The sequence below is a fragment of the Bos javanicus genome, chromosome 1 (assembly GCF_032452875.1).
Source record: "Bos javanicus breed banteng chromosome 1, ARS-OSU_banteng_1.0, whole genome shotgun sequence".
Taxonomy (NCBI): domain Eukaryota; kingdom Metazoa; phylum Chordata; class Mammalia; order Artiodactyla; family Bovidae; genus Bos; species Bos javanicus.
Window position 1 is genome coordinate 68,535,774 of NC_083868.1, and position 27,725 is coordinate 68,563,498.

The 27,725-nt window shown below is 36.5% G+C and overlaps 1 protein-coding gene across 2 annotated transcripts in view; it reads right to left on the reverse strand.

Moving 5' to 3' along the window:
- Positions 1–2,324: 2,324 nt before the first annotated feature.
- Positions 2,325–27,725, reverse strand: part of CCDC14 (coiled-coil domain containing 14) — a 38,850-nt gene continuing 13,449 nt past the window's right edge. The window contains exons 6-13 of one of the 2 annotated variants that reach the window (XM_061408716.1): positions 22,736–22,972; positions 22,529–22,623; positions 21,150–21,648; positions 18,689–18,827; positions 14,656–14,738; positions 8,047–8,265; positions 7,842–7,974; positions 2,325–3,624 (exon numbers count right to left, since the gene is read on the reverse strand). In XM_061408716.1, the coding sequence (XP_061264700.1) occupies positions 2,703–3,624; positions 7,842–7,974; positions 8,047–8,265; positions 14,656–14,738; positions 18,689–18,827; positions 21,150–21,648; positions 22,529–22,623; positions 22,736–22,972 (2,327 nt within the window). In that variant the 3' untranslated portion in view covers positions 2,325–2,702. Of the gene's footprint in view, positions 3,625–7,841; positions 7,975–8,046; positions 8,266–14,655; positions 14,739–18,688; positions 18,831–21,149; positions 21,649–22,528; positions 22,624–22,735; positions 22,973–27,725 lie in introns of both variants that reach the window. The other variant, XM_061408645.1, reaches the window with a different exon arrangement.

Below are 27,725 nucleotides of genomic sequence, written 5' to 3' on the forward strand. Positions count from 1 at the left end.
CTAAGATCAATGCATCCGATCCCATCACTTCTTGGCAAATAGATGGGGAAACAGTGTCAGACTTTATTTTGGGGGGGCTCCACAATCACTGCAGATGGTGATTGCAGCCATGAAATTAAAGACACTCCTTGGAAGGAAAGTTATGACCAACTGAGACAGCATATTAAAAAGCAGAGACTTTACTTTGTCAACAAAGGTCTGTTTAGTCAAGGCTATGGTTTTTCCAGTGGTCATGTATGGATGTTGAGAGTTGGACTATAAAGAAAGCTGAGTGCCAAAGAACTGATGCTTTAAACTGTGGTGTTGGTGAAGACTCTTGAGTTCCTTGAACTGCAAGGAGATTCAACCAGTCCATCCTAAAGATCAGTCCTGGGTGTTCATTGGAAGGACTGATGTTGAAGCAAAACTCCAATACTTTGGCCATCTGATGTGAAGAACTAACTCAGTGGAAAAGACCCTGATGCTGGGAGGGATTGGGGGGAGGAGGAGAAGGGGACGACAGAGGAGGAGATGGTTGGATGGCATCACCGACTCAATGCACATGGGTTTGGGTGGACTCCAGGAGTTGGTGATGGACAGGGAGGCTTGGCGTGCTGCAGTTCATGGGGTCCCAAAGAGTAGGACATGACTGAGTAACTGAACTGAGTGGCTCAGTGGTAGAATCCACCTACAATGCAGGAGACATGGGTTTGATCCCTGTGTCAGGAAGATTCCTTAGAGGAAGAGATGGCAACCCACTCCTGTATTCTTTCTGGGAAAATCCCATGGACAGAGGAGCCTGGCAGGCTATAGTCCACGGGGTTGCAAAGAGTTAGACATGACTGAGCATAGCTCATGCTTGCTTGCTACCATACTGGGGCTTCTTTCTATTTTAAATTTCTATGAAAGTCATTGTCTATTCCCTCAGTTTTGCTAGGATCATATCCCATCTTAAAGTTTAACCAAATTCTTTCATGTTTTTGTGACATGTATGTGTCTTTTACCAAATAAACAGTAAGCGCCTCGTAAAGGTCCCTTGGGGACATTCCAGTCTCATTTGTTATCCAATCAAATTATTAATCTTAGTTAACTGAACCCATAAATATTAAAAAGTTTTCTTTGCATGTAAAGATAGCAATCTTATATTAAGGGTAAAAGAGGACAATCTTCTTGAAAGTCCCATGATACTTTCAAGAATTTACTTCTGCGTATACATAACAACTGAATATTTAGGTGTAGACATATGATACAATTTCCTTCCTTGCTTTACTATTTTGTATTTCTGAACTGTATTTCTCAACTTATGTGTTCAAGGCTTGTGACCTACTACCTCCACATAAACTAAGGAATTAATTTATGAATACTAGAAGAAATTGAGAAGGAAATGGCAACCCACTTCAGTGATCTTGCCTGGAGAATCCCAGGGACGGAGAAGCCTGGTGGGTTGCCGTCTATGGGGTCGCACAGAGTCGGACACGACTGACTCGACTTAGCAGCGGCAGCAGCAGCAGCAGCAGAAGAAATTATAAACAATAGACAATTCTGCGAAAACAGCTTAAAATTCATTTAATATTTAGGCCTAAGAAATCTCTTTCTATAAAATCTGAACATGTTAAAGAGACTCTGTCTCGGTCTCTAGAAGTTGTAGCCCCAACACATAAAAACAGCAGGAGGTGGTTCTGGGACCAGCAGAACACTCTATGCTAAAGCCTGCCCAAGCACCAAATAAAATGACACCAGGCAGGCGACTTGTATGAAGTATCAGTCACAGCACAATATGCAGCTTTCTGAGAGTTAAACTGTGCTATTTACATGGAAGGAGATGACACCAAATAGTTAGAAAGTGCTAGTTTAGAGAAGCAGAGATCAACCTAACCCATACCATTTACAGAATAGAGAATGCTCTCAGCTAAAGTGCTGGGGGGAAAAAAATCGGCCCAGAAAGGCAGAAGTACAATCAGTACAAGATTTATAAAATCCATTATGTTCAAATATAATGACAAAAAGCAAATAAACACTTATTTATTTAAAAAAACAAATTTACAAAACCAAAACCTATCTTAGCATTTTTTTTATTAGTCTGACTTTACCTTTTAATGATCTTCAATGTATCTGTGACAAAAATAAATAAAAGTGCTAAAGTGTTAAGAAACCATATGCTAACTTAGGATGTTATCTGTATTTTTTAAGACCAATCAACGTTTGTTTTTTTTAAAATGGAGATACTGGCACTTTTTCTCTTAAAATAAATGTGTATATGTCTCACCAACAACACCAGCCTGTAGCACAGAACATCACACATTAAAACACAATGCCATTAAAAAACAAACAGGAATCCTGAAAGAGAAAAAAAAAAACTCTAGTTTTAATATAGTAAATTGTACCCGGAGACTCCCTTCCCATTATCCTTTACAACAACCAGAAATTCCTTCCAACCTGTATTCTTAGCCCAGCAGAGTAAGAATAAACTCTAATAATACTAAATTTTATTTATAATACAGCATTTTTCTAGTAACACACAACCTTTCTTCTCTTAACATATGTCAGTTTCTTAAGATGACTTGTTTTTATAAGCTCTAGTGTCAATATATTCCAATGATAAATGTATTATTCATACAATTTATTTCACACATAATATAAAACTTTTCTCTAAAGAAATTTAAAATATACATTCAATGTAGCCAAGTTCTATTCTTAAAAACAACTTTTCCTTTCTTCTGAGCTTACTTCTGCAGAAGACCAGTCCTTAAGGACTTCTGGAGTCTGGCAATGTTGGCATCCAGTGCTGCAAGGCCGTTCCGGAAGTCTTGCTCATCACGAGACGTGAACGTGGAGAGAGAAGAGATGCTCCAGTCAGAAGTTAACTCAGAGTTTAAAAAGCTACCGTCAGAGGCTGCACTGCTTTTCACCTGAACGTTGCTGTTCTGACAAGCAGAGGGGCCGCGACAGGCCGCCGATTCCTCCTCAGGGGCAGGAGGGATCTTGCAAATGGCTTCCTTTATTTTCTTGAGGAGCTGCTTGTCCTCCAGATCAGCTGTTCTGCAAAGTTTGTCAGGTGCATCTTCCTTTTGGCAAGAGGAACAAACTCCAGGTGCACACAGTTTCTTTTCTTTTTCAGCAACAAGTCCACTGACCGGTTGTGGTGGAGCTACACTGATCTGGGCCTGGGGGGATAATCTCTTAGACAGGGGTGATTTCTTTTTAGGAGTGCTTCTAGCAAATGGAATGTAAATTGTTTTATCCAAATTATGCTCATCTTCTACTAAGGTTGTAATTTCACTTTCCTCATCAGACTCCCGTTTTGAAAGGGCAGGAACAATTCCAGGGGCTGATACCTCCTCCATGCTCCTGGTATTACTATGCTGAGGGCCTTGGGAGGGCAGAACATTTTCATAAGGTCTATCTGGCACCATGTTTTCCTCACTGTCAATTGTAGAAACAGGCTCTGGATGTGTAATAAGAGTGTGATCTGGTTCTAACTTACTTAGGTAGCTCATTATGGAAGTGTGAGCAGAGATTGGGTCATGTTGATGTTGCTTTTCATAAATGTTCAGAAGTGATTTGGTAAGATTATTCCCAGGCTTGTAGCGAGCAGTGTCCATACTAAGATCTGAGAGAAGCTTTGCCATACTGCTCTGTAAAGTTCTGTTAAGAAGAATTTAGTACACTAATTATTTCTTTTTACCCATTTGTTTCATTTACTTACATATTCCTCTCATCTTTAAAAGAAAGTTATCTCAGGCAAGCACCTGGTTCTTAATATGGAAAAAAGCAACTAAAAGCACAAAATCACAGAATATGCTCTGGAAAGAGTAAATTAAAGTAACAATTGATAAAAGATCTTAGTCTGCATCAAATCTAATACTATTATATCTAAAAATGGAGGCTTAGAAAAAATTTTCTCTTAAGGTAGAGATGCTTTATTCTTGAGCAACACTGCAAAATGGTAAATATACTACCCATTTGTTAGTGGATTGTGTTAGTAACTATTACTCTACATTCAAAACATATATGGAAAGGATATTGGAACAATACTGGTGAAAAAAAGGATAGTTAGACATAATTATCCAGTATAATTAGGTATAACTGACAGCTAGACTCCAGGGAAAGTGTGATATAAGGAAAACCACACAGGGTTTGAAGTCAGACAGAAATTGATTCATATCCTAGCACTACTGCTAGCTGTGATCTTGAGCAAGCTGTTCAACCTTTCTGAATCTCAAGTTCCTCAACTGCAAAATGAAGATAACTACTTCACATTTAGAATGAACATTAAATAAGATAAAATAATAAAACATAAGGGTAAAGTGCTTAGCACAGTTTCCATCTGGTGACAGCTTTTATTAGTAGTCCTCTTAAAACCATTTTATACCAAGACCTTAGTCTATTTGAATGGAATCATATATATTCTTAAATATAGATAAGAAAAAGAAACACACCAATTTAAAAAAAAGATACAAAGAACATTAACAGGTAATTTTAAAAGATTACAATGAGTCAGTAAGTATGTTTTAAAGTTTGACTTTTATCAGAGAAATTAAAATTTTTTAAATACGATTTTTTTTGGCCTATCAAGCTAACATAGGAAAATAAGAATATCCATTGTTAAAAAGGCTTGGAGAGGCAAAGTGGGAGTGTACACTCCCCTAGCAAAATAGCATTATATCAGAAATCTTAATATTTTTATATCCCACACCTTTAGACCCACCAAGTTGCACTTCTAGGAATTTAACCTACTGATATTCACCAATAGGCTGCACCCAAAGATATATTTACAAAGATGTAATTTATAACAGAAAATTGATGAACTTAATATCTTTATCTTCAAATACTGTGGACTGATTCAGGTATATTACAGTCTTACTACATCATAGCCATTTTTTATAGTCATTTGTAAAGAATATTTATTGATAGGAAAATGTTCATTATACAAGGTTAAATTTAAAAGAGTAGGCCATACGCAACACAGTAACAATACTATTTTTGGAAAAAGTTATACATGTCCAAATAAAATAATAAAGGGAAATCTCTGTATCAAACAGTTAGCAGTGATTATATTAATATCTTTGGATATAGAATGAGTGATTCTTTTCCTACAAAAGGAAAAAAACATTCTTTCCCAACCTGGCATACACTGTCATCTTAAATATGCTATGTCTTGAGTTCTGATTGCCCTTTAAATGGCAATGGCTCCAGCCACTTTTTTCGTACCTCTTTCAAGAAGCTAACGAGCTACTATTAAAAGATAAAAAGCATGCTATAGAAACCATCTTTAAAGAAGTGCTGTAATGAGTAATGACCACTAGTTAATTCAACCAGACAGCATACTGACATTTTTATTTTCATTTATTTTTAGAAAAGAAATCCTTATGTTGAAGTTCCTTTTCAGACTTAATTAGAAATATTATCTTTGCTCTGTACAAAATTCACAATACAAAAAGGGACATGTAATAAGAGTTTAATCTCTGGAAATTAAATGCAATCATTAAGTTTCTCATGTGTAAACAAATGTGACTTACAACTGTCTTTGAAATTAAAAGAAAAATCTCTGTAAATAAAGAGATAAAACTATGCCAAAATTTTAAAGGAAGCAATACAAGCACCTAAATAGCTACCAAGTAGATATATCTGTGTTTCTATTACATGAGACTCAGCTAAACACAATGATTTTTAATGCTTGGAAAACTGGTGTATTTTCATAAAAATGTAAAGTCCTTTCTTGGCTATTTATAAAACTATACTAATTTAAATAAATACCAGCACTTGTATGAGTGCTCTTAGAAACTATCAGAAGAAAATTTACTACTTATTTACTGAAAAATATATTAATTTTCCTCACATTTTAATGGTATTATAACATGCATTCTAGTAAAATCTAAAAATAATAATAAAGATGTATTTCAAAACTATTCAAAGTTGGAGAAGAAATGGTTTAGGAAATTTGTTTAGCACTTGTATGTGAAACTTCTAGCTCCATTATCTCTCCCCAGTAGTCTGAGAAAGGCATGTAAAATTTTTGTCAAATCTCTGAGACTATTTAACACATGCAAAAAAAAAAAAAATACACACACACATATCTGACTGAGGTCACATGGCTATAGGAAAAAGAGATGGAGTAGGCGAACATGAAGATTTATCTGTATTGTCAAGTGTTGTTGACTTATGCTCTAATGTCAGAAGTAAAATGTAAATTGTCACAGTAGCCCACCTATAGTACTAGGGATATTCCTAATTAATTGAATTGCCTAGAGTAACACCAAACACATTACAAGTCACCAATGTGGGTGAATTTTGACAACTAAGCTCAAAGAGTATTCTTTGTCTGTTTTGCTCTTAAATTTAAAAGGCAATCTGGTCTGAGTAAATCTTAGCATTTTTCTGGACATTTCTTAGAAATAAAATCATAAAATATGTGGTTTTTTGTGATTAACTTCTTTTACCATAAATACTTAAAGATAACAAAGTTTTTACCCTAAATTACTCTTCAGAAAAGAGAAGATGCTTTTCTTTAGAGGCCTTATAAAGACTTTCATAAGAAGGGGCATCCTCATAATTAACTTGGAAAAAGAGTGGTATAACCCAATATTCCAGAAACTCTGACTAGAGCCTAATTAACACTAACACTACATGGATACAAGAAGTACATTTTGCTTTTCTCACTGTTCAAAAAAAGTTTGAGTGAAATTATTCTGTGAAATATGAATGTGGGGGGAAGCAATATTTCTATATTAACATAGCTTATATAAAGTCATTTCAAATGTATTTACAAAACGAATAAATATTCTTTATATATATATAGGCTTCCCTGGTAGCTCAGCAGTAAAAGAATCCATCTGTAATGTAGGAGATGTGGGTTTGATCTCTGGGTCAGGTAGATCCCCTGGAGAAGGAAATACTACCCATTCCAGTATTCTTGCCTGGGAAATCCCAAGGATAGAGAAGCCTGGCAGGCTACAGTCCTGCCAGGACTGCAAGAGTCAGATACAACTTAGTGACTAAACCACCACCATGTATCTATATATCATTTATTCTCTAAAAATTATAACTCAAAGTGGGGGAAAAGTGTATAATTCAAAATGGGTCTTTTCATTTGAAATACAAAGAAGATTGTTTTATATTCAGGATTGCTTTATATTTAGAACTATGACTTTCCAGGATCAGTCAAAAGCATGGTCAGATCTGATGATATATAATTCAGGCCTAAAATAACTGACTTCTCTAGGACTGAAAAAAATCAGTTGAAAATCCAATTTTTGTCAACCACCTCAAGAGAAAACTGAACTTTATAAAAGAATATCATATAAAAATTGAGTGAGGTGGTTCTATTTATTTAAGACATGTTAAGGAACAAAGGAATCTTAGAAATTATTATCAAATCCCTCATTTTACTAATGCAATGAATAAGGTTCAAAGAGGCTAAATAACTTACCCAAGATCCTATGAATGAGGGCTTACTGTGCTAAGTGCTTTTCATGAATGATTTCTTAGCCCTCTTATCAACCCTAATCATGCCCCCACTTTATAACTAAGGTTTAGAAAGGTTAACTATCTTGCTCAAAGTCATACAGCTAATAAATGATAGAGCTGGAATTCCACTCAGGTGTCTCTGGCTTCAGAGAGTTCTTAACCATTTGCTAAACAAGTCTTCAGTTCCTCATCAGACTCCTTTGCCAGGAATCACATGGTTTAAAAAGGAATTTAGCCACGTTTGAAATTTAACTGGAACAGAAGAAAAATATCCTTAGAAATTAGCAAAAACACTGAGAAAAGGATAAGGTTAAGAAGGCAGGTCTGAAATTATTTTGAAGTTTATAAATATATCTAACAAAAGGCATAAGTTATTCAAATAATGTCAACATCACCTGGTTAATTCTCTCAGTCGAGTCACCTCAGCATCACGCTGGCGTAATGTTATTCCCAATATCTGATTTTCCTTTTCAGCAGCTTCTAACTTAAACCGGGAGCTTTTCATATTGACTAAGGCTTCCTCCAATTCTAAAACAACAAAAGTTTCAGTTTCAGTATTACCTTTTAAAAAGTGACTGTGACTACAGTTCAAACACATACCAATTTTCATTCTTGTTGTCTCAATGTCAAATTGCTGTTTATTTTCAAGTAAAGTTTGATCTTTCTCTTTAAATATACCAGCAAATTTTTTGTTTTCATCTTTCTGATTTTCTATCACTTTTAAGAGCTCTTCATTTTTACTCTGCAGTAATTCCTGGCTCTTTAATGACTCCTGTAATTGATTTTGCAGTGACTTGTTCAATGATTGAAGAGAAGACACTGTAAGACAAAATTGATCAAATAATTATTACCTCAATTAAAAAGTACAAACCTGGGGGCAAGGTGTCCTGTCAGGTGAGGAAGCTTCTGCTGGAAGATGCAACTCAAAATTTAAACTGAACTACTGCGTGCAGCTCTGCTTCGTCACCCAGGAGCAGTTCTTTACCACAGGGCCGCTCTCATTCCCCAATCCAAAGTCTCTGTGGCTGGAGGTGCACCCCGTGGGGGAGGAGGCAGATGCGCTGGTGACCGACTAGATCAAGCCCTGAGCCTTTGGAGTGGGAGGACTGACTCCAAGACCGCAGACTACCAGAGAACTAACCCTAAGGGGTATCAAATAGTCAGAACTCACACAAAGAAGACCACTCCAATACAAGACCCGGCATCACCCAACCACCAGTAGCACCCTGTGCAGGACATCTCTAAACAACAAACAAAGCAAAAATACAAACCCAATCATCAGCAAACAGGATTACCACCTCACTCACCCTTGCCCATGAGAGGAAAAACAAACAAACAAACAAACAAACAAAAACTCAGCACAAATCCCACCCTATACGAAGCTTACACAAACCACTGGACCAACTTTAGGAGGGCAGAAACCAAAAGGAAGAAAGAATTCAACCTTAAAGCCTGAGAAAAGGAGACCTCAAACACAATAAGTTAAAAAAAAAAATGAAAAGGCAGAGGAATACTACATAAATAAAGGGACAAACTAGAAACACAGAAGTCCAAATAAATGAAGAGGAAACAGGCAAACTACCTGAAAAAGAATTCAGAATAATGATAGTAAAGATGATAAAAAACCTTGAAAACAAAATGGAGAAAATGGAAGAATCAATTAACAAAGACCTAGAAGAATTAAAGAATAAACATACAGAGACAAACAACACAATTACTGAAATTAAAAATACTCTAGAAGGAATCAATAGCAGAATATCTGAAGCAGAAGAACAAATCAGTGAGCTAGAAGATAAAATGGTGGAAATAACTTCTGAAGAGCAGAATAAAGCAAAAAGAATGAAAAGAACTGAGGACAGTCTCAGAGACCTCTGGGACCATATCAAATGCACCAACATTCAAATTACAGGGGTCCCAGAAGAAGACAAAAAGAAAGTGTATGAGAAAATTTTTGAAGAGATTATAGTTGAAAATTTCCCCAACATGGTAAAGGAAATAGTCAATTAAGTCCAAGAGGCACAAAGGGTCCCGTACAGGATAAACCCAAGGAGAAACACACCAAGACACATACTAATCAAACTAACAAAGACTAAACACAAAGAAAGAATATTAAAAGCAGCAAGGGAGAAGCAACAAGTAACAGACAAAGGAAACCCCACACACTTAACAGCTGATCTTTCAGCAGAAATTCTGCAGGTCAGAAGGGAATGGCAGGATAGAGTTAAAGTACTGAATGGGAAAAATCTACAACCAATTTATTGTACCCTGCAAGGATCTCATTCAAAATTGATGGAGAAATAAAAAGCTTTTCAGACAAGCAAAAGTAAGAATTTAGTACCACCAAACCAGCTTTACAACAAATGTTAAACTGACTTATATAGTCAAGAAATACAAGAGAAGAAAAAGATCTACAAAATCAACCCCAAACAATTAAGAAAATGGCAACAGGAATATATATATCAATAATTACTTTAAATGTAAATGGATTAAATGCTCCAACCAAAAGACACAGACTGGCTGAATGGACACAAAAACAAGACCCATATATATGCTGTCTTCAAGAAACCCACTTCATATCTAAAGACACATATAGACCGAAAGTAAGAGGAGGGAAAAATATATTCTATGCAAACAGGAAGCAAAAGAAAGCTGGAGTAGCAATCCTCATATCAGACAAAATAGACCTTAAAATAAAGAAGATTACAAGAGATAATGATTACATGATACAAGATTACATAATGATCAAGGGATCAATCCAAGAGGAAGACTTAACAATTGTAAATATCTATGCACCCAACATAGGAGCACCTCAATACATAAGACAAACACTAACAGACATAAAATGAGAAATTAACAGTAACACAATAACAGTAGGAGACTTTAACACTCCACTCACACCAATGGACAGATCATCAAAACAGAAAATTAATAAGGAAACACAAGTCTTAAATGATACATTAGATGAGATGGATCTCATTGATATCTTCAGGACATTCCATCCAAGTGCAGAAGAATGCACGTTCTTCTCAAGTGCACATGGAACATTCTCCACGGTAGACCACATCTTGGGTCACAAATCAAACCTCAGTAAATTTAAGAAAATTGAAATTGTATCAAGCATCTTCTCTGATCACAATGCTATGAGAGTAGATATCAATTACAAGAAAAAAAACTGTAAGAAACACAAACACATGGAGATTAAAGAACATGTTTCTAAATAATCAACAGGTTACTGAAGAAAGCAAAAGGGAAATCAAAAAATTTCTAGAAACAAATGACAGTGAAAACAACAAGTCAAAACCTATGGGATGCAGCAAAAGCAGTCCTAAGAGGGAAGATTATAGCAATACAATCCTACCTCAAGAAACAAGAATTAACATCAAATAGACAACCTAACTTTACACCTAAAACAACTGGAAAAGAAGAACAAAAAACCCCAAAAATTAGTAGAAGGAAAGAAATCGTAAGGATTCGAGCAGAAATAAATGAAAAAGAAATGAAAGAAACAATAGTAAAGATTAATAAAACTAAAAGCTGGTTCTTTTGAGAAGATAAACAAAATCGACAAATCTTTAGCCAGACTCATCAAGAAAAAAAGAGAGAAGAATCAAATCAACAAAATTAGAAATGAAAAAGGAGAGATTACATCAGACAATGCAGAAATACAAAGGATTATAAGAGACTATTAGGAGAAGGCAATGGCACCCCACTCCAGCACTCTTGCCTGGAAAATCCCATGGACGGAGGAGCCTGGTGGGCCGCAGTCCATGGGGTCGCTAAGAGTTGGACAAGACTCAGCGACTTCACTTTCACTTTTCACTTTCATGCACTGGAGAAGGAAATGACAACTCACTCCAGTGTTCTTGCCTGGAGAATCCCAGGGACGGGGAGCCTGGCGGGCTGCCGTCTATGGGGTCGCACAGAGTCAGACACAACTGAAGCGACTTAGCAGCAGCAGCAGCAGCAGCAGCAGCAGCAGCAGCAGCATAAGAGACGATTATGAACAACTATATGGCAATAAAATGAGTAAACTGGAAGAAACGGACAGATTCTTAGAAAAGTTCAATCTTCCAAGGGAAGATATAGAAATTATGAATGACCCAAATACAAGCAGTGAAATTGAAGCTGTGATAAAAAAAACTCCCCAAAAACAAAAGCCCAGGACCAGATGGCTTCACAGGAGAATTCCATCAAACATTCAGAGAAGAGCTAATGCCTATCCTTCTAAAACTCTTTCAAAAAATTGCAGAGGAAAGAACACTTTCAAATTTATTTGCCGAGGCCACCATCACCCTGATACTAAAACCAGACAAAGACAACACAAAAAAAGAAAACTACAGGCCAATATCACTGATGAACATAGATGCAAAAATCCTCAACAAAATCTTAGCAAACAAAATTCAGCAACACATCAAGAAGCTCATACACCATCATCAAGTTGGGTTTATTCCAGGAATGCAAGGATTCTTTAATATATGCAAATCAATTAATGTGATACACCATATTAACAAACTGAAAGATAAAAACCGTATGATAATCTCAATAGATACAGAAAAAGCATCTATTTTTGCTTTTGACAAATTTGACAAAATTCAGTACCCATTTACAATTAAAATTCTTCAAAAAATGGGCATGGAAGGAACCTACCTCAACATAGGAAAGGCCATATATGATAAGCCTACAGCAAACATTATTCTCAATGGTGAAAAACTGAAAGCATTCCCCCTAAGATCAGGAACAAGACAAGGGTGTCCACTTTCACCACTATTATTCAACATAGTTCTCGAAGTCCTAGCTACAGCAATCAGAGAAGAAAAAGAAATAAAAGGAATCCAGATCAGAAAAGAAGAAGTAAGGAATTCAAATTGGAAAAGAAGTAAAGCTCTCACTGTTTGCAGATGACATGATACTGTACATAGAAAACCACAAAGACAGTATCAAAAAATTATTAGAGCTAATTGGTGAATTTAGCAAAGTTGCAGGATACAAAATCAATACACAGAAATCACTTGCATTTCCATATACTAACAATGAAAATTCAGAAATAGAAATTAAGAAATCAATCCCATTCACCACTGCAACAGAATTAAATATCTAGGAATAAACTTACCTAAGGAGACAAAAGAACTGTACACAGAAAATTATAAGACTGATGAAATAAAGACAGTATAAACAGATGGATATATTACCCATGTTCCTGGGTAGGAAGAATCAATACTGTGAAAATGACTATACTCCCAAATGCAATCTACAGATTCAATGTGATCCCTAACAAATAACCCAGAGAAGGCAATGGCAACCCACTCTAGTACTCTTGCCTGGAAAATTCCAGGGACGGGGGAGCCTGGTGGGCTGCAGTCTATGGGGTTACACAGAGTCAGACACGACTGAAGCAACTTAGCAGCAGCAGCAACAAATTACCAACGGCATTTTTCATGAAACTAGAACACAAAATTTCACAATTCATATGGAAACACAAAAGACCCTGAATGGCCAAAGAAGTGTTGACAAAGAAGAGTGGAGCTGGAGGAATCAACCTTCCTGACTTCAAAATTAAACTACAAAGCTACAGTCATCAAGACAGTATGGTACTGGCACAAAACAGAAATATAGACCAATGGAACAAGATAGAAAGCCCAGAAATAAACCCATGCACCTATGGGTACCTTATTTTTGACAAAGGAGACAAGAATATACAATGGGGCAAAGACAGCCTCTTCAATAAATGGTGCTGGGAAAACTGGCCAGCTACATGTAAAAGAATGAAATTAGAACACTTCCTAACACAAAGACAAAGACCATACACAAAGACAAACTCAAAATGGATTAAAGACCTAAATTAAGACCAGAGACTTACAAAATTCTTAGAGGAAAACACAAGCAGAACATATGATGACATAAATCAAAGCAAGATCCTCTATGACCCACCTCCTAGAGTAATGGAAATAAAAACAAAAGAAAACAAGTGTGACCTGATTAAACTTAAAAGCTTTTGCACAGCAAAGGAAACTATAAGCAAGGGGAAAAGACAATCCTCACAACGGGAGAAAATAATAGCAAATGAAACAACTGACAAAGGATTAATTTCCAAAATATACAAGCAGCTCATACAACTGAGTGCCAGAAAAACAAACAACCCAATCAAAAAGTGGGGAAAAGACCTAAACAGACATTTCTCCAAAGAAGATATACAGATGGCTAACAAACACATGAAAAGACGCTCAATATCGCTCATTATTAGAGAAATGCAAATCAAAACTACAATGAAATATCACCTCACACCAGTCAGAATGGCCATTGCCAAAAAATCTACAAACAAATGCTGGAGAGGGTGTAAAAATAATAAAGATAAAATGTTATTTATAATTCTGCTGTACATGAAATGAAAAAGATTTCTGGGACATGCTTTACCAATCTTTCCTTTGTAGCATGTGAGTTTTTGTTGGGCTTAGGAAAAGTTCCCAAGAATACAAAAAGAAATCCCTGTATTTTCCTCTAGTTACTGTTTTTTTTTTTCTTTTCTATTACTTTAAGCTCTATGAGCCATAAGGACAATCTGGCAACATCAGTCAAAACTGAAACAGTAATACTCTGACTCAGCAATTCTATGGCTATAATCTACAAAAACAGTCACACATGGGCACAAAGACATGTACAAGGGTTTTCATTGGAGGATTATCTGTACTAGGAAAACAGGGAAAGTATCTAGATATCTATCAGCAGAGGACTTTAAATACATTACAACAGAACTACATAAACAGAATATATACTTAGTTTTAATAAGAAAAAATAATATTTATGTATTTTGATAGAGAAAAATATCCACTACATAATAAGTGAATAAATGCAAGCTGCAGGAGTGTGCAATCTCATTTTTACAAAAGAAAAATACATATGTAGTTCTACTAGGACTCATCTGTTAATAGTAGATATTCAGTAGGCATTTATGAAATAAATCAATTATAAATGAACAGGAGATATGTGAAAGGAAATACAGACTTTAAAAAAAAAATAGGATTGAATTATCGGGAATAGCACAAATCTTTTATTTTTGTGTTTCTATACTATTTTAAATTTTAATGAGTATCATTCCTACTTTTTTGACAAATAGTCCACTTAAGACAAAGTAATTAAGAAAGTTCAATTCTTTATCAACATTTTCAGAGCCATAAAGAGTTCACAATCAGTCCTCACAATTCTTTTACCTACATTCAAGGCTGCATTCCAGAGAACCAGATGCCTTTTGAGTTTTTTCTCGTTCTCTAAGTTGCTGGTTCAAAATTCTCAATTGCCTAAATGAAATAATGAAGAAACATGAATGCAAGAATCCCAAGCTCATTTTAGAGTGTACATGTGACAGCCTATTAAAATAGAGAACATAAACAGTGGCACCTACTAGGAGAGCAGAAGTCCATCTTGTCCCTAAACATAAGACAAAAACCAAACAAACAAAACCACACTACTGCTATTATTTTAAGACCTGAGATAATTTTTAAAAGATTGCCCAGGATGGCATAAAACCCCCCTTCAACAGAAAAAGGTTAACTTATTTTTCCTCTTCCCTTTTTTGTTCTCTTATCTCTTCAGTGATTTCCTTGTTTTTCTATTTCTTTCATTTCTATCTCCTCTTGCTATTTTCTTCTGTCTTCCTTCTCAGGAAGTATTTTCATTACTGTAGTGATTATCTACTTTTAAAAGATCTGTGGTAATTATGAACCAGAATTCCTACAAGGACCAGCTGCTATCAGACAACTAACTGCTTGGTTTGTCACGCAGTGTAAAAACTGGGAAACAAAAACTTATGCTGCTACTAATTTCTTTAATAGATCTAAAGGTTAATGGCTTTATTTAAGTAAAGAGAATGCCAATAAGCACCACCTCTACCTCACAATGAACTTCATAATATATAGCTGCTTCGCAAATAGGAACATACAAAAGGAAGTGCAAGTGTTTACTTCTAAGAAGTTAACATTAAAAAAAAAAAATTTCTAATACCTTTTGAGAATTATTATCTGGAAATATTCTGTGCTAAAGTATCACTGTTATGAAATCTAAAACGATAGATCCTACCTCACATCATTTGTATATATTCATTCAGGTTGGATTAAAGAGCTAAACATAAAATATAACAACAAACAAACAAAACTTAACAAGTTTTAGGTGGCAATCTACATAATCTTAAGTGGGAAAGGCATTCCTAAGCAATACTCAAAATCTAGCAATCATCAAGGAAAAAAGTAAAGGATTTAACCACATCAAAACTGAAACTTGTTCTAGAATTAGTCTGGAAGAAAATATCTGCTACACATATAACAGACAAAGGGGCTGTAACATTGAAGAGCTCCTACAAATCAGTAAGTAGGGAAAGAAAACATGACCAATGATAAGAATGGGCAATTCACAAAAGAAACAGAAGAGGCTGATAAGCATATGAAAAATTCTCAGCCACACTAGTATGAAGAAATACAAATTTAAAACAGGAGATATTTTATGACCATAGGATTCACAAAAATAAAAGGAAACAACACTGTAAAATATATACATATATATTTATTTGGCTGCACCAGGTCTTAGTTGCAGGATCTTTAGTTGTGTGTGTGTGTGTCTCTCTGACTCTTTGTGATCCCATGGACTTAGTTGTATGTGTGTGTGTCTCTCTGACTCTTTGTGATCCCATGGACTTAGTTGTGTGTGTGTGTCTCTCTCTGACTCTTTGTGATCCCATGGACTTAGTTGTGTGTGTGTGTCTCTCTCTGACTCTTTGTGATCCCATGGACTTAGTTGTGTGTGTGTGTGTCTCTCTCTGACTCTTTTGTGACCACATGGACAGTAGCCTGCCAAGCTTCTTGTCTATGGGATTTCCCAGGCAAGAATACTGGGGTAGGTTGCTACTTCATTCTCAAAGGAAATAACACTTTTTGTTGGTGACAGGATAAGGAAATGAAATATTTCATTTGGTAGGAGTCCCTACTTGCTCCTTCTCAGGTTTCTTTCACAGGCTTCTCCTTCTGTGTTCTCTGCTTAAGAAGCTGTTATTCCCCAGCAATGCACCCTTGGTTGTGTTCACACTCTGTATGTTCTTAGTGAATTGAACACTTACACGCTGATACCAAACCACTTGCTTTTAATCATTATTGTCTCCAGTACCTACACAGGGCCAGATCTGTAGCAAATGCTCAATAAAAATGTGGTCAGTGAATAACTCCCAAGCTTACATTTCTATCCTGAATCTTGTTTGTGGGTTCCACTCATACCATACATGTCTCCAGAGGGTCTAAATCTTAACTCACTAGTTCTCCCACTACATTTTCTAACTAAAAAATAAAATGAAATAACAATCTATTCTTCCTCTAGTAACTTCCATCTGGGAGGATTATGTTATCATGTGTCAAATTATCAGGCCAAAGCCTGAATGCCACACCCCAGTTCCTCCCCAGTTCCATTTCATTTCTTTGTTCCTCGTGGGTACATAATGGTCTTGTATTTTAGTTTAAAATCAGGAAATGGTCATGAGTTCTAACTTGCCCTTTAAATATTACGGCACTCACTAGCTTAACTGGAACCCCCCACAGCCTTCATCCAGGAAATTCTGGAATGTGCCACAAGGTCACAATGAATGGGTCACTACAGATATTTTACGGGTAGGGACCTGTGTCAGGAGTCTCACATAAACATTGTCCAGACCCAAACGCCAAACAAACAATGCAGCTAGCCATTTTTTTTAATGCCACAAGATGGCAATAAACACCAAGAAAGTCCTGAAAGACCAGTTTTCTGGCTAAAAAGGAATAGGAAGTTTCAAAATGTCCAAAAAAGAAAAAAAAAAACCCGTTTTTGATTGAAAATGCTGAAAAACACTTTTGAATGAGCCTATGCATTCCAATTCTTATTTATAACAGAGATTATGGATGATTCTTTCCAAACAAAGATTAACAAAGAGACACAAAAAATCCTACTTCTGGGGGAAATCTCATTCTGCTAAAAAAAAAAAAAAAAAAGCATATCTGACAAATTCTTCATTTTTCGATAATTTCATTTTTGGAAGGTCAGGTAAACGGTGGCAGTAGCATGATATATAATCTTTGTCCTCTAAGGACACAGCCAAGAAATGTTGGTGCCAAGTCCGAAGAATTAGGTTAGACATAAAACTAATACCTTTTAAAAAAATTAAAAACAAGCAGTGACCAATAAAGTAAGTTTTATTTTCTAAAGTGGCTTATAAATTAGCTCCTAAAGCAATTTTAAAATGTTCTGCGACTTACCCAGTGTCACAGTGTATAAGAATTCGCCTGCCAGTGCAGGGGACACAGGTTCAACCCCTGGTTTGGGAAGACTCCACATGCCACTGAGAAACTAAGCCCGTGCACCACAACTGCCGAGCCTGAAGGCCGCAACTACTGAAGCCTGAGCACCGAGAGCCTGTGCTCTGCCCTAAGAGAAGCCACCGCAAGAGAAGTCCACACACCACAACAAAGAGCAGCCCTGCTTGCTGCAACTAGAGAAAGTCCAAGAAAGCAACGAACACCCAGTGCAGCCAAAAATAAAAATCAATCAATCAAAGAAAAATGTTCTAAGAAATAGAAACAAATAACAACTATTGATATTTCCTACGGTCACAATATCAAGATAAATAATACGCAGAGACTAAGTTCTGGGCTTCCCAGGTGACTCAGCAGTAAAGAATTCCCCTGCAATGTAGGAGACCCAGATGCGATCCCTGGGGTCAGGAAGATGCCCTGGAGAAGGAAATGGCAACTCACTCCAGTATTCTCGCCTGGGAAATCCCGTGGACAGAGGAACCTGGCAGGCTACAGTCCATGGGGTTGCAGAGTCGAACATGACTGAAGCAACTGAGCACAAGCACTGCATAGCCTGAAAATGAAAGTGAAGGTCACTCAGTCGTGTCCGACTCTTTGCGACCCCATGGACGATACAGTCCATGGACTGCATAGCCTAGACTAGCCTAATAAATATCCGGATGTAGTTCACTTTGCTCTCTATTTGTTACCAACCAAGCGACAACAGATGTGAAAAAGTTGTGAAAAAATACATACTAGTGGGCAGAAATAATGGAAGAGTTAGAGACTGCTGTCAGTATTTGGAAAATAGGGGATTAAGAGTATAAATACAGTGAGACTATGTCTACTTTCCTTACAAAGCCCTAGATATCTCATTAGGCATTTTTGTTCTGGCCATAGGACATCTTTGCATGGAGACAAAAAAGTCAAAGAGCAATTCTTACCTGCGTAAATGAGCGTTTTCACTTCTTAGTGGCTGCATGGCCAGTGCTATTTCAACCTGAATATTTGTGTTTGCAGTTACGGCTGGAAGCAGAGATATACACATCTCCAGTTCTGTAATCACCCTCTGGATTTCTGAATCTTCTATAAAAAACAGAAGAAATGAGTAAACACAGTATTATAAATTGCTGTTTTGATAAGATTATTCACATGTATTACTAAAAAAGAAAACATTTCACATACATACATATGTACTATAAACAAACTCAACTCAGTTATTTATGACTTTATTATACAAATCCTATTTTCCTTTTTCCTGCAGTCTGCACTTCCTTATTGAGAAGAATTCTAAAGATTTATGTTAAGTCACAGAATTATTATATCAGTGATTTTTTTTTCAGTTAAAGTGTCTAGTAGGAAGATGGTTTATATATATATCTCCTAGTCCACATGTTCCTATAATTACTAAAGGGTTTCTTATAATTGATTATAGTATTAACAACACAACCTTTGATCCTGGCATAAGCAAATAATTCACTTCTGGTGATTCATTTTGGAAATATATTGAGGGAGGGTCTACTAAGATAAGGTTTTATTATTTAATTTTATAAAGTAAATTTAACACAACCGGCTACACTTCATTTGATGCAGCATCAAAAGCAGTATCATTTTTGTCATTGACTGTGGGGAGTGGATGATTTGGGAGGTGGCAAAAAGATACAGGTAGAAGGTAGATTTTAGATCTCTTGTCCTTTTATTTTTGTTCATTTTTATTCAGATTTTCTGTAAACTGCTAGAGAAATGGTACAGATGAATTTATTTGCAAAGCAGAAATAGAGTCACAAATGTAGCAAAAAAGCTTATGACCAGCAAAGAGGGAGAAGGTGGAATGAACTGGGAGATGAGGGTTGATATACGTATAGTACTGTGTAAAAAACAGATCACTAATGAGAACCTATGGTACAGCACAGGGAATCCTACTTGATCTATGGTGACCTAAACAGGAAGAAAATTTTTAAAGAGTGGATATATGTATACATACAACTGATGCACTTTGCTTTACGGGAGAAACTCATACAACATTGTAAAGCAGCTATACTTCAATTAAACAAAAATTTCTGGGAAATGAAAACATTTAATAAATATAATATTAACTGTCTGATATCCAAAAGAGATAAAGTATTCAGCTACAAAAAGTTAATCAATTCCACAAGTATTTTAACACCTTAATGGAAAGTTTACATGCATACAGTAATTGTGCCCAATTACAGAGCAGAATGCTCTGTAGAGGGGTTTTTGCATGAAAGCATTAGAAGCAGAGACCTGGGCTCCACCATTTTCCTGCAATGTACCTTAGTCAAATTACTTAATTCTTGAAGCCTAGGTTTCTTCATGGTTAAATGGATAACAACAGTACCTCATGGGGTTGCTGAGAGGATTAAATGAAATACTGTTCTCCAAGCCTCAGTTTCCTCGTCTGTAAAATGGGGACAATAATAGTACCTCATAGTGTTGCTGTGAGGATTAAATGAAATAATGCATATAAAACACTTAGCACAGTGCTGGGCACATGCTAGGTGCTCAATAAGTGATAGCTAATATTACTACTATTATAATTGTTACCAATGATTAAGTATTCATTTAAGAGAATAATAATGAATTAACAGTCTGAAAATACAGGAGATTTTAATATACTGAACCACAGGATTAATAGTGCTACATCCTAATAATACAGATAAATTTTAATATACTGAACCACAGGATTAATAGTGCTACATCCTAATACAGATAAATTTTAAGATTTGGTAACTTTTTTGTCAGACTGCAAATATGAGGTACTCAATTAGAACTTCCATAATCAATTACTGTGTTTTCTAGATGACAAATGTGTAACTAACTCCAAGTGAAAGTCATTATTCAGAATATACATACATAATGAAAATGAATACAACCTGGCTCATAACTCCACCCAAGATATTTTTTTTGATTAATTAAAATATCTTAAGAGTGAACTGAAAAGGGCATCAGAAGATTTAGGTTCCTTCTCAAAGTGAGATTTGTTAAACATTGTAACAGTTATTAAATAAATGATGAGAGGAAAACTTTTACATCTTTTTAAAGGAGGAAACATTATCACTCTGTTCTAGGGAGTTAACCATGTCCTCCAACCCCTTAAAATTTATCTCTATGAATTTTCTTTGGTTGAATCTTTTCAAGGTCCCTTTGAATCAAGTAGAATGAACACACACTTACAAGTAAAAGAATGATATTCCCTAGCACGTTTCAAATCCACAGGAAACAACAGGGAGCAAAAACCCACAAAATAAGAATAAAACAGACAAAACTCATCTCCTCATTAGCATAAGACATACTTCTATGGAAAATATCACAAACTTCATGTTGATTATTCTGAATTTAAATGATGACATGCCACAGAAAATTATAAAGAAAGTACTTATCTACCTTGTTCTGCTACCAGGGCCTTGAGCTCTCCCAACAAATACTTGATAGTTCTAACTTTTTCAGCACTCTGGTTCACGTTTTTTGCCTTCTGCACATCCTTTATTCTTGAATCTCCCAGAGGTATGTTTAAATCCTTTCCTTCACTTCTGACCTCACCAATGTGTTTGTTAGTACATTTTTCTTCATGAGTAGCCAAGAAAGCTGGCTGTAATAGGGTGGGGCTGCGGCGAGTGGGACTGTCAGGATGAGAACGCAACAGTTTCATGTATGTCTGGAAACACTTCAGTAAGTCCGGTTCCTCAGAAAGTCTTTTCGGCAGAACCCCGTTAGCAAGACCCAGTTGCTGAAATGTTGGAGTAGCTGGTTTGCCAGTTTGGGGCAGGTTACATGAAACTCCAAGACAGGTATTGAAGGAATTCCTTACAACATCATCAGTACAGTTCACAGAAGTTGTTCTTTCTTGTGATGCAAACTGACTGTCACCATCAGTCTGAACTTCCTAAAGAAAGAAAAAAACAAGCTAAGACTTCAAAAATAATGAGCACTGACTTGTGGGCATTAACTACAATAAACTCAAATGAAAAATGTTAGAAGATGACATTTGCAGGATGGAGTTACAGATTACCAGTGAATAAGTCAATTTCCCCTTAGCTCATTATTCTGCATTTTTAAAGCTTAATTAGTTCACTCAGTAATATGGGAACATTATAAAGCCACGACCAAAATAGATTGTTTACATATATCATAAATGGTTTAAAGGCATCAAAAATTAGTCTACTTTGGGACTAAAATAAACTTCCACTTTGGGAAATCACAGTGTAGAAAATAAGCTGAAAAGGCTTCTGCATAAACATATTTAGAGAAATGTTACAGTAGTAAAAAATTTATTTAAATGTCTAACCATAGGTGAGGAGTTACACAGACCATGGTATATCCACTAGAGTAGTAAGAACTTAGTAAAAATTTACAAAAGGTAAATCACAATTAAATGTTAAGTGGAAAAAAGCAGCATGTAAAACTATATAAAATTTAATTATGATGATATTATTAAAAGAAAGTTTACTTAACAAATTAAAACCAGAAAATGAAACCTACACAAAGAATTAAATGACTGGAACATGCTCTATCAATGTGTTAACAGCAATTGTGCTTTGCTGGTAGGTATGGGTGATTTTTTTTTCCCTAGTAATCTTTTTCCTTCGCCCTGCCCACCACTGTCCTTAATTAATAGGCAAACTTTTCTAATAAAAAATAACTCAAAAAATAATTGGTCTTTACAGCCTAGAGCATTAAGATACAATCAGCAAATGAAATTTTCTCTCAAGATGACAATTTCTAAAAGCAAATCATTACTTATATAGTATATAAACTGCACTCACAGAATGAACCATCGGAGGGCAGGGTGGCTGCCGAGGTACCCGGACTGGGATAGAGGTGGGTAAACCATAACTAGAAGGTGAAGACGTCGGAGATTCTAAAAAGTAAAAGGGAGAAAAAGTCATTCACATCTCAGACTGCTTATACAATTACCAGGCAACTTAATTAGAGCTTATATTCATGCTTTTTAAAACGTCATTCATACTAACCAGAACCAGACACAGTGTGGCAAGGTGCAGTAGGAATTCCATTAGGGTTGTTCTTTGAAGCCAAGTTATTCATCAGTGACATTTGAGTCTGCACATGTTCGCAAAGAGCTTGGTATATTAAGGGTGAATACATTCCACAGTGGTCTTGTAGTGACCAGTTTTGCAGTATATCTGATGAGTCTCTTTCACTTCCAACAGAAGCATCATTAGGTATCTGCTTCTTCTTATCTGAAGATACTAATATGGAAAAAGGGGGAAAAAATTTTCTGAAATATGGTTCTTTTCAAAAACCTTTACCAAAGGTATTAGAGGAAAAAAGGGCTCTCAAAAGTAACTCGATTCATCACGTACTTTACAGAGTGTGATCACCCCTAAAGAAAATCACCTCAAATTCTTTTTTTAAAAGGAAGTAATGAATCAGGTTCTCCTCAAAATTAACTTACACTATGTCTTTAAAATCTCTATTAAATGCTACTCATAATGCACTTGAGTTGGGAAAGGAGTCACTGGAAGGACTGATGCTGAAGCTGAAACTCCAATACTTTGGCCACCTGATAAGAACTGACTCACTGGAAGAACTGACTCATTGGAAAAGACCCTGATGCTGGGAAAGTTGAAGGCAGGAGGAGAAGGGGACGATAGAGGATTAGATGGTTGGATGGCATCACTGACTCGATGCACATGAGTTTGAGGAAAGCTCTGGGAGATGGTGATGGACAGGGAAGCCTTGCGTGCTACAGTCCATGGGCTCGCAAAAAGTCAGACACAATTGACTGACTGAACTAAATGGAATGTTCTTGAGAGGGAGAATGGAACAGAAAGATAGAATACCTTGTACAATTATGATGCTTTGATGATAATGATGATAATAACAGCAACAATAAATAAATCAGAGCTTTTAGAGTGAGAAAGTGAATTTAATCTACACATTGAGCTCTCAAATAAGACCTTAACCTGATATTTAAAGTCTCAAAAGCCTAACCACAACATAATTTTCCAACCATCTTTCCATCATCCTCAACTAAGAAATCTTTCAATCCAGTCAGACCAATTTAGACACCTACATGCTTTTCTCACTTTCCTATACTATTACTCATGATGAACCATACCTTTCAATTCAATTCTACCTAACTCACCAAAGCTCATCTGAAGCCTTCTCCAGTCATTTCAGTCTAGTGACTGCTCTTCACCGTGCCAGAGTATATACTGTCTATACAAATCATGTATCACTTGGATACTGTACTATATTGCTTATCTTTCACTCTCTTGTCTGTTTGACTAAACTATAAGCTTCTTTAGGCAGGGCTATATCAGAGTACAAAACAAACTTAGAAAAACATATACTTTTTGGCAAAAGCTTACCAAAGCTAAACATATATTTTATGATATAGCAATTATATTTCGGGGAATATACCTGGCAGAAATGAGTATTACATCTACTAAAATGTGTACAAGAATGTTCGCAACAGCTGTATTAGCAGTAGCCCCAAACTGAAAACCCAAACAGTCATGAATAGTAGAAGTGGATGAATTGTGGTGTAGCCATATGATGGAATACTATATAGCAATGGAAAAGAACAAAGTACTGATATACTCTGACTGCCTATATGAAGTTAACAGATATGATGCTGTGTGAGAGTCAGACACAAGACTACAGTGTAGAGCTGCATTTTCACAGTGTACATGAAGTTCAAAGATAGTAAAACTATCCAATCGAGAAAGAAGTCAGAAAAGTGTTTATTCAAGGATGGGGAGACAGGTAATAATGAGAATACTGACGGATAGGAGCCTGGTAGGGTACTGAAATCGTTCTTTATTTTCAACTGGGTGGTCAACTACATGGATGTACACATATGCAAATATTTATTGAGATTTATACACTTGCTTTATTAAAGTTAATCCTTACTTAAACAGTGAAAAGTTAAAAATGTTTAAATGGTATGGAATTCCCTAAATACATACACAATTTATTGAAAATAAAAACACTGCTAAAAGCATAAAACCTACAAGTAAAAGCAAAACGTTAAAGGCAAATGAAATATTATAACCAATAAACACAGAAAACTACTACTAAATTATTATTGGACTATGAAAATGGTTGGAGATACTGGATGCATCTATTTTGACTTGAGTTATTCTTTCCTTTGTAATAACCTATTGCTGTGAACATACTTCCCTGGCTTGCATATGAGCTCTAACAATTACTAGCTGAATAACTTTTGGCAAATTATTTAACCTCTCTTGGACTCTTCTTCCTCATCAAAAAAATGATGATAATACGAGCATTACCTGTTTTATAATACTGTTATGAAAATTAAATAGCACATGTCAACTATCAGTGTCTAGCCCATAATAAGAACTTAATAAATGTTACAGCCATTACCAAATGGCTCCAAAGTCTTAATCAGATCAGATCAGATCAGATCAGTCGCTTAGTCGTGTCCAACTCTTTGCGACCCCATGAATCGCAGCACGCCAGGCCTCCCTGTCCATCACCAACTCCCAGAGTTCACTCAGACTCACGTCCATCGAGTCAGTGATACCATCCAGCCATCTCATCCCCTGTCATCCCCTTCTCCTCTTGCCCCCAATCCCTCCCAGCATCAGAGTTTTTTCCAATGAGTCAACTCTTTGCATGAGGTGGCCAAAGTACTGGAGTTTCAGCTTTAGCATCATTCCTTCCAAAGAAATCCCAGGGCTGATCTCCTTCACAATGGGCTGGTTGGATCTCTTTGCAGTCCAAGGGACTCTCAAGAGTCTTCTCCAACACCATAGTTCAAAAGCATCAATTCTTCAGCGTTCAGCTTTCTTCACAGTCCGATTCTCACATCCATACATGACCACTGGAAAAACCATAGCCTTGACTAGACAGACCTTTGTTGGCAAAGTAATATCTCTGCTTTTGAATATGCTGTCTAGGTTGGTCATAACTTTCCTTCCAAGGAGTAAGTGTCTTTTAATTTCATGGCTGCAGTCACCATCTGCAGTGATTTTGTAGCCCCCCAAAAAATAAAGTCTGATACTGTTTCCACTGTTTCCCCATCTATTTCCTCTGAAGTGATGGGACCAAATGCCATGATCTTCATTTTCTGAATTTGAGCTTTAAGCCAACTTTTTCACTCTCCTCTTTCACTTTCATCAAGAGGCTTTTTAGTTCCTCTTCATTTTCTGCCGTAAGGGTGGTATCATCTGCATATCTGAGGTTATTGATATTTCTCCCGGCAATCTTGATTCCAGCTTGTGTTTCTTCCAGTCCAGCGTTTCTCATGATGTACACTGCATATAAGTTAAATAAGCAGGGTGACAATATACAGCCTTGACGAACTCCTTTTCCTATTTGGAACCAGTCTGTTGTTCCATGTCCAGTTCTAACTGTTGCTTCCTGACCTGCATATAGGTTTCTCAAGAGGCAGGTCAGGTGGTCTGGTATTCCCATCTCTTTCAGAATTTTCCACAGTTTCTTGTGATCCACACAGTCAAAGGCTTTGGCATAGTCAATAAAGCAGAAATAGATGTTTTTCTGGAACTCTCTTGCTTTTTCGATGATCCAGTGGATGTTGGCAATTTGATCTCTGGTTCCTCTGCCTTTTCCAAAACCAGCTTGAACATCTGGAAGTTCACGGTTCACATATTGCTGAAGCCTGGCTTGGAGAATTTTGAGCATTACTTTACTAGCGTGTGAGATGAGTGCAATTGTGTGGTAGTTTGAGCATTCTTTTGCATTGTCTTTCTTTGGGATTGGAATGAAAACTGCCCTTTTCCAGTCCTGTGGCCACTGCTGAGTTTTCCAAATTTGCTGGCATATTGAGTGCAGCACTTTCACAGCATCATCTTTCAGGATTTGAAATAGCTCAACTGGAATTCCATCACCTCCACTAGCTTTGTTCATAGTGATGCTTTCTAAGTCCCGCTTGACTTCCCATTCCAGGATGTCTGGCTCTAGGTCAGTGATCACACCATCGTGATTATCTGGGTCGTGAAGCTCTTTTTTGTACAGTTCTGTGTATTCTGTGTATTCTTGCCACCTCTTCTTAGTATCTTCTGCTTCTGTTAGGTCCATACCATTTCTGTCCTTTATTGAGCCCATCTTTGCATGAAATGTTCCCTTGGTATCTCTAATTTTCTTGAAGAGGTCCCTAGTCTTTCCCATTCTGTTGTCTTCCTCTATTTCTTTGCATTGATCGCTGAGGAAGGCTTTCTTATCTTTTCTTGCTATTCTTTGGAACTCTACATTCAGATGCTTATATCTTTCCTTTTCTCCTTTGCTTTTCACTTCTCTTCTTTTCACAGCTATTTGTAAGGCCTCCCTGGACAGCCATTTTGCTTTTTCTGCATTTCTTTTCCATGGGGATGGTCTTGATCCCTGTCTCCTGCACAACGTCATGAACCTCATTCCATAGTTCATCAGGCACTCTGTCTATCAGATCTAGGCCCTTAAATCTATTTCTCACTTCCACTGTCTAGTCATAAGGGATTTGATTTAGGTCATAACTGAATGGTCTAGTGGTTTTCCTTACTTTCTTCAATTTAAGTCTGAATTTGGCGCTAAAGAGTTCATGATCTGAGCCACAGTCAGCTCCTGGTCTTGTTTTTGATGACTGTATAGAGCTTCTCCATTTTTGGCTGCAAACAATATAATCAATCTGATTTCGGTGTTGACCATCCGGTGATGTCCATGTGTAGAGTCTTCTCTTGTGTTGTTGGAAGAGAGTGTTGGCTATGACCAGTACGTTCTCTTGGCAAAACTCTATTAGCCTTTGCCCTGCTTCATTCTGTAGTCCAAGGCCAAATTTGCCTGTTACTCCAGGTGTTTCTTGACTTCCTACTTTTGCATTCCAGTCCCCTATAATGAAAAGGACATCTTTTTTGGATGTTAGTTCTAAAAGGTCTTGTAGGTCTTCATAGAACCATTCAACTTCAGCTTCTTTAGTGTTACTGGTTGGGACACAGGCTTGGATTACCATGATATTGAATGGTTTGCCTTGGAAAT